A 12334-nucleotide genomic window follows, 5' to 3' on the forward strand; every position below is an offset into this window, starting at 1 on the left:
TTATCAATTTAAAAACAAGAGTTCCCCAAAATAATTTTCCATTGCATAGTTTTATTCTAGTAAATAAAATCTCTTAGCATGTACAAAATATTTCTTTTTAGCATGTATAGAATGAAAATAAGTAATCAAATTAGATAATTTTGTATGGCCCAAGTTAGGTCCTATCGGGTTGGGCAAATAATTTTTTATAAAAAAAAGTAAAGGAAATAATGGTGGAGCCAGGCCAAACTGGGCTGGCCCTATCTTGGCCTAGGCCCTGGCTCAAGTAGGGGTCACATTTTGTGGCCCACGACCTAATTTTGCAGGGTTGGGCCGGCCCACCGGTCCATTGCCACCCGCTCAAAGCAACGTTGTCGGTCGAAATTGCTTATAGCGTTGCCGCAAGTGAAAAGCGTGACTTTGCAAGAGTTCATGTCGCATGGGTGACATTACGTGAGAATTTCTTTTGGTGGGCAATAGTTGAGAGGGCGTAATTCATGAGCCTTTATTTGACGTATAAGTGAAAAAATGGAAGGCCACGCTATGCTACGTGCGTTACGTAAGACCGTGCTGCACAAACATTTCGGGGAAGTGGTTGGGGTTGTAGTGGTAGTACCCTCCCACTTTAGTCATTATGTCGTGATTTTTTATTTTTACTGATACTACCCCACTAACACGTTAAAAATAATTAACTCTCAAACTATTTAAAAAAATGGGTAAGAGTTTGTCTTTCCTAGTGAATTACCCTAAAAAAAGATAAAAAAGAACCATTCAATAGACAATATCTACGCATTTGGTGTTCAATTACCAATGCTGTAGAGGCACTTTCTCTCTTATAAATTACTGTTGTTCTCACTTTTAAGTACAAGTACTTAATCAAAGTTTTCTGCTAGCGGTTAGCGCCTGGGTACTTAGTACTTAGGTACGCAAGTACTTAAGAAAAGAGCTTGGGCTTAGTTAGTGTTTGAAAAAGAGCTTGAGCTTAATTACTTAGTGCATGACAATTTGTAATGCTGCGTCCTAAGCTCAATTCCTATCAAGTGTAGGGCCCATCTCCCCACTTACTCACTTAAAAAACAAAAAGAAAAAATAGTTTTATGCTCTCACTCACAAAACAAAAAAAGACAGTTTTATGCTAGCCAAATCTCAGTTGCTCACTTTTTCTATATAAATAAAGGCTAATTTAGTGCAATAGATATTTGTTATATTTGTCAATTTGTACAAGCAAGTTAAGTATTTGATTTTGTATATATATATATATATATATATATATATGAGGGACAAATTTACGTGGAGAATTTAGATGCATAATGATTTTCGTATTGCATTTGAGAAAGCAATTATTTGTTCCTCAAACAAAAAGATCTTGGGTTTTCCAAAGCTGTTTGTCAAGAGTAACACCAACATAATTACGCATTAGGCCAATGTCTTAAAACCTAGATCGTTGTGGTAGATCATTCACTTATAAATCAATGTTGGATTGGTGATCTGGATTGAGTTTAGATCAATGATTTAGAAAAATATTAATAAATAAATAAAATAAAATGAAATTAAGACAGGCAAAGATTTACAAGGGACTTAAGAGAACATTAGATTATAGCTTAAAGCAAAGTAAGGGTGCCAATGGCCCGATCATCTCGGCCTAGCCCGGTCCGCTTAACCCTAAAAGCTAAGGCCTATGCCACAAAATGTGGCATGAGGATTGGGCAACTATGGCCCGAGGTGGACCATGGACAAGCCAACTTGGGCCTTTTTTCATAATTTTTTTTATTTTATTTGGCCCAGCTCAGGCTGGCCTTGTTTTGATAGGGTAAGGTTTAGCCCTCGGCCAGGGTTTCTTTGGCCCGATCATGGCCGGTGCAACCTTGGGCTAGCCTTATGAGAATTGTGGCTCGAGGTGGGCCATGGACAAGCCAACTTGGGCCTTTTTTTATCATTTTTTTTATTTTATTTGGCCTAGCTCAGGCCAGCCTTGTTTTGATAGGATTAGGTCTAGCCGTTAGCCAGGGCTTCTTTGGCCCGATCATGGCCGGTGCAACCTTTGGCTAGCCTTATGAGAACTATGGCTGGGTTAGGGCTAGGGCTAGCCTACCCTAGCCCCGACCTGGGGGGTATTGATGTTAGTAAAAAATTGGCCCCCGACCTACCATCATAAAATCTTTAGTCCCAACCAGTTCCCATCAAAATGATCCGGATTAAAAATCACCGGGTTATCAAACACTACGTCGGGTTCTTTTTACATACACATGCTTTTGACTAACTTAAGAGCAAGGTTACGATTTAAATTTGGTGACTTTTAAGCAAAAAACATTTATTTTCTTTTTCGAATTATGCCTCGTCGTCTCAGGTCCTTCATAATAAAATATTAGGGACATTTTCTCTTTCCTTGGTGGTTCCCTCGCTTCTTAGCTGCTCCTGCTCTCTACTTTTTGTATCACTCAGAGAAAAACTTCCAAACTTGTAGTCGATCCAAATTCCATGACCTTAAATCGCTTAAAAGCCCTAAGTCATCGCCTTTCTCTGCAAATCTCACTCTTAATTTCTCTGTCATTTTCACCTGTTTTTAGATCCATTTTCCATAAAGGCTTCCTCGATCTGCATAGGAGGATCGTCGTTGTCTTGCTGAGAAAGCCTTTAGAGCCTGATATTTTCGCATTTTCTCGATAGGAGGGAGTTTGCTCGTGATCTTGTTTCTCATCGAGCTGATTGCTCGATCTGATCTCAAAGAGAAGTTATTGGAGTTAAGCGAAGCTTTTCACCATGGATTCAGTAATGAACCCGTTCTCATCAGGAACCCGGTTAAGGTGATACATACTGGTTCAATTCTTATTCGTTGTTAAAATATTTGAATTTTGATCGTGTAATATTATGCGGATTGTTTTTTTTGCCCAGATTACTCTTACTACTCCCCATTAATTAGAAGTAGAATTGAGGTTCTTCCGAATCTTGTGCCTCTGAAAATTGATTGTTGATTAGTTAATTTTCAGATTGTTGATTAGTTACTGAAATATCTATGTGAATTTGCTTTGCTTAATTGCTTGAGAGCTAGAACCAATATTGCTACCAATTATATGTGTGAATAATAATATTATGCTCCTCAGTTTTAGATAATTAGTTGTTTTAGCCTATCTATCAATGTGGCAATGGACTTGGTTCAATTTTTGCTGAGTACTGTTTTGTGAATGATAGCATTTTACTTTAATTGCTACTGCCTAGTGGATTTATTATCCGTGAATAAACCATTTGTGTGTACGGGCTGTCTTCTAATTCGTTGGTATCAATAAGACTATCGTTTTTCTTTGTTTGGCCTAAGTCCTAATTCCTATCCTAATAATGAGATTTGTTTCAATCTCCAACTATATGCCTGATACATGGGAAATTCTTTGGGATGTACAAATCCTTTTTGAAGAATTTTTTTAAAAAAAGGAAAGATTATGGGTTCCTTTCACAAGGTCTGTGATTAACTCTGTAGTTCATGTCTTCAGACATCTCTAGTGGTTTTTATTTTGAATTTCTGGGTTCTATCCTCAAACAGGTGATGCTGACACATTATCAGCACTCGTAAGCTTAACAATTATTCAAAATAATGAAGCTCTTTTTTGCATTGTGCTCTAATTGTGACTGAGTCGCACATTGACTAAATTACAGCTCAACCATCTTGCCAATGTCTCATACCTTTGTATTAAATAATTCAAATACAAAATCTCCGGTGAGAATGTGCATTATGGAACATTCCCTCTATTTTTTGGACATATGATGTAGAATTTCATTGATAGAATGTGAATAACTGAAGGTTGAAGCATTCATATTGAAAGTCCCTAAGAGAAAATGAAAAAAGGTTAGAAAAGAGAACCAACAACTCAGTAAATAAAGCTCAAAGCAATTTTTTTGGTTTTTGTTTAGAATGACATGGAACTGGCAAAATCTGTTGCTGCACTTTTTACTTTGTGCATGCATCAGAACCTGATACTTTCATGTACTACACTATTCATTCAATGACTTCCACCAATCTTGCTTCATGGAAGTTGGGCTAAATTGCAACTTAGTATTACCAAAAATTAATAGTCTGTGTGACAGATGCTCTGAAGCTCCAAATTTGACCTCTGGCCGATTGTCTGCCATTAAAGGATGAAATTGGAAAACTATAGTGTAGTGCAACATCAAAAAGTTTTTTTTTTGGACTCTTTAGGGAAACTAAATGAACGCCTTCATGTGGCGGACACAAGGCATATGGGTATAACTCTTGGGATAGGTTTTGTAGGCAATGGTGTTGGATTGAAAAAGATTGTCAATGGTGTGAATGGATGTGCTATTCATGTTGGCCCTAGGATTGCATATTCATCTTTGGAGACATAGATTGCATTATTCAAGAAGTGACCTCTTCCAAACATATCAATTTCCACTCTATTAGCGACCTCTTTATAACATACATGTGTGGTTATAAGCTATGGTTTGCGCTCCAAAGCAGATTATCCAAAACTATGCTAGGATAGAAGTGTGCTAAAGTAGTTGTGCCAAAGTGGGAGAGAAAATGCCACAGACAATCGCTGTACAGTTTTAGTGTAGCCTATACCAACTAGAACAGATTCAGTAGGAAAGACCGAATCTGGCCACTTCATTCCAATTGAACAAACAGGTGATCTATGATTTCCTGATGTATTCTAAACTAGCTACTCCCTAACCTTCAGTTGCAAGACCCTAAATCACGTTTATGGAACAATCTTATTTCCAATAAGGCTAAGTATTGACAATTTCAGCATGTACTCATCCACAAAGTAAATGAGCAAACTTGAGTAAATCAACATTTTGCTTTAATGCCAAGGAGATGAGGTGTCCAATCAGGAATGGATTGAAATATGTCCTTAAACAACATTGGTCAAAATTTAGGGCTAGCCTACAGCCTAGGGAGAAGAAGAGGTTGTGTCATAGGGTCTCCAACAACTAGTTCTAGGGTTTTGATATTGGTAGTGTACAAAAATTATTGACTTCATCCAATGGAAGGCCATGATTCTCATCTTTGCCTTGCAACCTTTGCTCATGAGACAATGATTGATTAGGTGGAATCTCCCTCCATTGGATCTGGTCCACCATGATGGCCTTTTTGTTAAAGACTAACCAACTAAAAGCACCTTGCTGGGGTTGGTCTGAACCAGACCTTGCTGGGTGTAGTAGGGACACCAGAATTGGGTGAAGGTCCTTATAAAAGGACGATACTGAGAAGGAGCTTGAGGAGGCTGGGATCCACACCATCTTGTCCCTACTAGAGTGGGGTATAAAATGGGAGTTTGAGGAGGGACAACAATGCCTCCAGCTCTGCGATCTTGGCATCATGGAGATTTCTCCTAAACCTCGGCATCCATACCATAGTTGTTGGGATCAGGATTGAGATTGGATTCTGGATTGGGATCATGGATCTCGACAAGCAAAAAGCTCCCTAGAGTAGGGATCACTGCCTGTACACCCTAAAATCTAGGGATCTCAATCCTAATATGTGGGGAACCTCAATTGTAACTTAAATGGGATCAAATGATAAATCATCCAGGGCCAAGCTCATTTGGTTAAAAATTGAGGCCCTCGAGAGCACTAAACTAGGGCTCCCTAGGTTAGGAGTGTACAACGTTTTAATTGATTTTTAATTTTTATAAATTTAAAGTTACCATAAGAATTCAGTCATTCTATGATTTTCTAATTTTTCTCTTTTGATTGTAGTTATATATATATATATATATATATATATATATATATATATATATATATATATATATATATATATTAATTAATTAATTAATAATAAATTTTTTATGAAATTAATATTTTATAAAAAACCAATCCATTGTGTGTTATTTTGATCTTTTGCATTTTGGAGTGTAATTTACGATTTTATGCGAAGTAACAACAATCCTGGCCATCCTTATTAATTGAATGATAAAAGTATTAAGATGAAGCCCAAAATTATATATATAAGAAAGAAAGTGTTGTGTAATATTGTTTATTGAATAACCATTGCATAGCCATGCCACCTTACGCATAAGTTACATTACATAGCCACGCGAATGACACCAATTTTTCTTTGGCGGAGAATCAAAGTAGTAGTGGGAAATTTGTCTCAATAATCTTTGTCCCATCTTAAAGGAATCTTGATCCCATAGTGGTGGAAATTTGGTTTAGTTTACCTATAGCCCGTTAAGTATGCTAGGAAATCTGGATCTTGTGTAACTCAGGATCTCTATTTCTCATAGGAAGGATCGTGATTCCGAAGTTTAAAAATTGCAAAGGAATGAGATTCTCCTTCATGGAGTGCAAAAATCAGGTTCCGGAGTGGAATCAGCCCCTAAAAGGTGATCCTGGTAACTATGATCCAAACAGTAGGCCTACCTGGGATTCATAGGAGTGAGAAACTGCGATGCTTTGGTTGTGGAGGTCTGGAAATAGAGCTTCCAATGGGCTCTCTCCCAGCCATAGGTCCTTTGACAACCTGACGTGATTAAAACATGAGTACTGTCTCTGAAGTTCGGTGATTAAGGGTGACTCTCTAAATGTGATTAAATGGATCTTCAAACCTGGAGGGGTGATGGAGGGAAAAATTATTCTTATTTTTTATTTTGTTCAATTTCAAAGGATGTATAATTTGATTTAGTTTTAAGGTATATTTTAGAGTTTTTAAGTTTTTTGGGATTTTAGGTTTTTTTATATTTTTTTTTGCTATTCACGAGTACGATTTATGGTACTGTTTATAGTTACTGTTCATGTGTTACTGTTCACAGGGTTATTTTTTAAAGTTTAGCATTGTTTTAGGGGTATTTAGAGCCTTAAATGTTTTTTTGATCGCAAGTTGAATTAGGGTTTCATAGGTTTATAAAAGGTTGAATGTTACATTTTGGGAGAAATGCTATTGGAATGAATTTTATGTTATGAAAGAAGAAAGTTCTTTTTCTTTTGGCTTGATTTACTACCATGTTCTTTCTCCATCATTGCTGATTTTACTTGTTTAAGGTTCAAGAAAATGGTGGATTTAATTTCTCACCTTTCCTTCCTGCATCAAGTGGTATCAGAGCATGGTTCGAGGACGGCTTCAAATTGCGATGGCTTGTCGTCGAGATCTTATTGAAGGGATGTTTATATGATCCAACTGGACAAGGGAATCAACAACTTGACAGAGGCGGTTATAGAGCTATTGCTACGTAAGTGGGCCTAACAACAACGTGCCCTAAACAAAGAGGAATCTACGGGGATAGATCCAAATTGCAAGGGTTTTTAGGGAGAATGACATAAATCAGAGTCCGACCCAGAGTTGGAGCGGAATGATGAAGCTCCATTCGATCATCCGTTCTATGCACACGCTCTGCATAGGGAGCCTTATGTTCGAGAGAATAAATCATGAGATTTAGTTGATCTACATGATTTGAAGGAGAACGATGTTGATTTTGGTGTAGGTTACATCGAAAATCAGCAGGTTGTAGTTTGGGATTTGCCACTAATTTCAATACATACTTAGTTGATGAATAGGATTTTGTAAGAGATCTAATCTATGGTGGTGATCAAGATTACGTGGGGGAACCGATATTTGACAAAGAAAAGATGATATGAAGGATATCAAAGAGGTGGAGCATTCAAGAGATTTAGGGCATTGGAATAAGAGTAGTGCAGTGGAAGCATGGTCGACTCAAAATCTGCAAATTGTGGCCCTGGTTTCAAAGAGTAATGAGATAGATGTCGAGAAAGCCTTTAAAGTATAGAAAATTGAGTTTGAAGTATCTTACATGATTTTAATGGGAGTTCAAGAATAGTTGAATTTGATAAATTTGTATTGATTTCTCAATATGCATATCAAGATCCATTTCTGTATGAATTCTTTTTACCACTTAAATAATATTTGAGCTGACAAAGAAAAAGAAGGTTGAAGAAGGTGGTTTTGATGTTGAATTCATCTTAGCACACTTTAAAACTCGAGGATGGGTTTTCTCTAACTAGAGGAGAATGATGGAGGGCAAAATTATTCTTTGTTTTTAATTATTCTTAATTTTTATTTCTATTCACTTTTAAAGGATGTATATTTTGATTTTAATCTTCGGGTCTATTTTATAGTTTTTAAGTTTTTTTGGGATTCTAGCATTTTATATTTTTTTATTTACTGTTCATAAGTACTATTCATGCATTACTGTTTACTAGGGTTTTTTGAAATTTTAGTAGTGTTTTAAGGGTGTTTTAGGGTCTTAAATGTTTACTTGGATCTCAAGTTGAATTAGGGTTTCAGAGGCTTATAAAAGGTTTTTTTTTTTTTTTTGAGAATGTTAACTTTGTATAAAATAAAAGAAATTTACATGAAGAATGTTCTGTCTACGGCATCCCACATATTGGGTGCTCAAAATACATAAATTATAGTAGAGAGCACTAAGGCTCAGGGGTAGAGAGAGAGAGACAAAAAAGGGAACGACCCCACACATTGGGTGGATGTTCATAGGCTTATAAAAGGTTGGATGTCATATTTTGAGAGAGGCATATGTTATGAGAATGAATTTTATTTGAAAGAAGAAAAATCTTCTTTCTCCATTATTGTTGATTTTTTTTCCATTATTGTTGATTTTACTTGTTTAAGGTTTAAGAAAAGGGTAGATTTAATTTCCCACATTTTTTTTCCTGCATCATGGGGACGTATAGATATCCTTGTATCAAATTATGTTGATAGAGATGAGGCGGTTAGTGCATTCTAAATCAAATGGAGTACAGATTGGCTGATATGATGACTGAGTACGATAGGGGTTTAGCTGTAAAATTTGTTGTTTCTTTGGTATAATATTATGTCGTATGCGACAAAAAATTCTATCGTCTTCCTTAATGGTAAAAAAAAAGGGCTAGCTTGTTTTACTTGCTACATATGAATTGCTTGCCCCAAGAAATTCTGTATTTATATCTAAATCTTTTTTAATGATAATCGAAGTGAAGCCATGCAGTTGAGTGATCAAAATAAAAGTGACTAGGCACCAAGTTGATTTCAATTATAGATCATGATGCTTATATGTGCATGGGTCCATGCAGAAGATGAGAGTGTTACTCTTGGAGAATCTGGAGCAGGAACTTTGTTTTCTTTTTAGCCATTTCATTCTCAGATTAACCACTTTTGATTGACTAAGCTGCGCCGAACTGACCGACTCTCTGGAACTGACCAACTCTCTGGCTCGAGCTGTGCGGGGGCTCCATCCTGAGTCCGTGTTTTCAATCACTTGATTAAACTTTTTACTCAGTGCTTAATATAAGCTCAATGGTTTCCTGTAGGGATATGATACGAGCTATACGAGCCTGCAAAACTGCAGCAGAGGAGCGTGCTGTTGTAAGGAAAGAGTGTGCAGCCATACGTGCAGCAGTAAGTGAAAATGACCAGGATTACAGACATAGGAACTTGGCAAAGCTCATGTTCATCCACATGCTTGGATACCCCACCCATTTTGGTCAAATGGAATGTCTTAAGTTGATTGCATCTTCTGGATTTCCTGAGAAACGAATAGGATATCTTGGCCTCATGTTGCTTCTTGATGAAAGGCAGGAAGTTCTCATGTTGGTTACAAACTCCTTAAAGCAGTATCCTAATCGGCTGTTTTCTCCTTGCATGGTGTACATTTTTTTTGTTAAATAGCTATAGTTGGAACTAATATATGTATCTGTATCACCTAGTTTGATGATTTTGATGCATAGAAAGCTTTCCAAAACCCTTGACAAGCTTGCAGAGATCTTAATCATTCAAATCAATACATAGTGGGTCTTGCTCTATGTGCACTTGGAAATATTTGTTCTGCAGAAATGGCACGTGATCTTGCTCCTGAAGTGGAAAGATTGCTTCAAAATAGCAATCCTAACATTCGCAAAAAGGTAACATCTTCCCTTATTTTAGTATGCTTTGATTGTGCAGGACATAATCTTGTTTCTGTTGATTATGTGTGCTATATTTGGACAACTGGCATAACTTATGGACTCATGATTTTGTAACAAGTATCCTTATTTGGTCTTCTCACTTTCACTAATTGTTGCACTTATTTTGCCCTTTCTTACTGTTCTGTCAATTGATGTCTTTTCGTTTACTCTGTAAGTAGTTATGCATTCTTTCATATTGTGAACATGCTGAAGTCTTTTCTAGTTTTTGTGATGGATTCTCCAAACTCCTGGGCTGTAGAAAAGACATTCTTACTTGGTACTAGTTTCTATTTTATTGGGTGTCTAGATGTCGTTAAAAGCTTGATGTTGTGTGTTTGGGTTGTGTAATTGTGGCATCTCTCCAGCTTCTTGTTTTGCATGCAAGTCCTGATGAGTTTTTTTTTTCCCCCCCTTGAGAAAGGTTGACTAAGTTGTGATGAGAGTTAGGTACACAACGTGGCCTTTTTTTGTAAAAATAGAAATATATGTTGTTATCTATGGTCATATGGTACAAAGCCAATAACTTAATTTTGGTTAATGATTTCCATTAAAAGGAGGTAAAATGGACATCCACTTAGGCTGCAAGTTCTCGTAACTCATGAAAGGGAGGTTGTGATATCGATAAATGGGTGACTGCACCATTTTAATTGGATGTAGAACCCCAGGCAGAGCATTGACAGGGGTTCTCATGGCATTAATCCCAAATACACGGGTTATTGATAGTTCAGGAGGTGACTTTGATATCCTTCTGTTTTCTCACGAGGAACATGGAAACCAAAGTTGATACTTGTATGATTTAATTTCAATCTTTGGGCAGAGCGTGGTTTACTTGTTCTTGCTGACAACCTGAAAAATCAAACATAATGAGATTGGATAGAGTCTTGGTGTACATCCCAGAGGTGAGCCAGAGGGCATGCTGAGGCCTACATCCGACTGCATCTGAGGTCTCCTTGAGATGGCTGAATTGGAATGTGTCAGCTGCCATTTGTGTTTGAAACATGTGGCAAAATCAACTGGAATTTAGGATTGGATTATGTCTTCCCAACGTTTTGCAGAGGGATGTGTGGGAATCAACATAGCAATGTCTATCTTCGTGTTGCATATTTGTCGCTTATTATTGAAAAATGAGTACAATTCTATTTTTTCTGCAATTTTCTCTTAGAAATTTTTTTAGCAGTGTAAGATTTGGCCGAATAGGGCTGCTGATTTGGGCTTAGGGCAGTCCTGAACTAATTTTGTGATTTAAAATACTCCTTTTATTGATGATGCTTTTGGTATTTTGTTGACAAATATGGTTTTTCATTCTTAATTCTTTTTTTTTTCCCCCTTTTGAACTGTTCTGATAACTTTATTGCTTCTCTTTTGATCTCTTGATTGGCTAGTAGATCATCCTGTCCGATTCTTACTCATCCAAGTCTGACGAAAGTGACTCAGGCTCTGACCCCGACCACTGGCTCGTAGGCTTTTCAAACAAAGGAATAAATTATTTTAGTTCTTATTGCTAGTGTGTAGAACCCTCACAACCTGTGCCACCCATATATATATATATATATACACCCCCCGTCCCCAACACGCTCGTGCACACACACGCATACAAAAAGCCCATTTCTGTTGCAAACTATCTAACTTGCACACACATGTCCATGGTTTTCTTGTTTACCCACCAAGGATATGACACATTGTCCAACAATTTGGAAACCTAAACACTGTCTCTTATATATATATTTTTAATCTTACTATGAAAGTACCAAATGTCGCCTACAATCCTGCCTCCCCCCTTCTTTAAATGGTGTTTAGATGTATCATATTTAAAAGAAAAATTTTGAGTTTTGGTGTTTTCGGCACTCACATGTCTCAAAAACTAACACAAATATTCATGTCTATGTGACATAGGTTGCAAACGACCTTTATGGTCAGCTGTGAGAGGATAATATAGACACATTATAACAAAAAAGAATGCTTTAGGGCGTGTTTGATTGGTGGAATGTTTTGGGAGCAAAAGACCCAAGTTCCACCAATTTTGCCCTCCCATGTTTGTTGCAGAGCGTGGAAGCCGCAAAATGGAACTTGCACATTCCACACTCAGCGTAAAAATGCCCTGTTAGCATGGAAGCCGCCGCTTCCATGATTTGTGGAAGACACTCCTCTTTCACGCAATATGGAAGAGAAATAACCCTTAGGGTTAAAGATTTCTTGGGATTGTAACCGATAAATTAACAAACTGGAAGGCAAAAGAAAAGTTTTACAATCCACTTACAGGGTGTATGCTGCCGAAAGAGTGCTTGTAATGGGTGGATCTGATTCCTTAGATGATATAAATCCACTATAGAATCTTTCTTTTTTAGTTAGAATTCTTCTGTGAGATTCTTAGTTCAAGCGTCATTTTAATCTATTAGTATGGATATTCTTTAGTAATTTGTTTTTAAGCGTTGCCTCATTAATTGTCTTA

At 37.0% G+C, this 12334-nt stretch overlaps 1 protein-coding gene across 1 annotated transcript in view; it reads left to right on the plus strand.

Annotated features, from left to right (window-relative positions):
* The first annotated feature begins 2610 nt into the window (after nt 1-2610).
* The window catches only part of LOC18427573 (AP-1 complex subunit gamma-2), a 59615-nt gene continuing 49891 nt past the window's right edge, over nt 2611-12334 (plus strand). Inside the window, exons 1-3 of the mRNA XM_006836622.4 lie at nt 2611-2783; nt 9253-9555; nt 9702-9843. Of these exons, the coding sequence (XP_006836685.2) occupies nt 2740-2783; nt 9253-9555; nt 9702-9843 (489 nt within the window). The 5' untranslated portion in view covers nt 2611-2739. The remainder of the gene's footprint in view (nt 2784-9252; nt 9556-9701; nt 9844-12334) is intronic.

The sequence above is a fragment of the Amborella trichopoda genome, chromosome 10 (genome assembly GCF_054954075.1).
Source record: "Amborella trichopoda isolate Santa Cruz 75 chromosome 10, AtrichopodaSantaCruz75HAP2 v2.0, whole genome shotgun sequence".
NCBI classification, from domain to species: domain Eukaryota; kingdom Viridiplantae; phylum Streptophyta; class Magnoliopsida; order Amborellales; family Amborellaceae; genus Amborella; species Amborella trichopoda.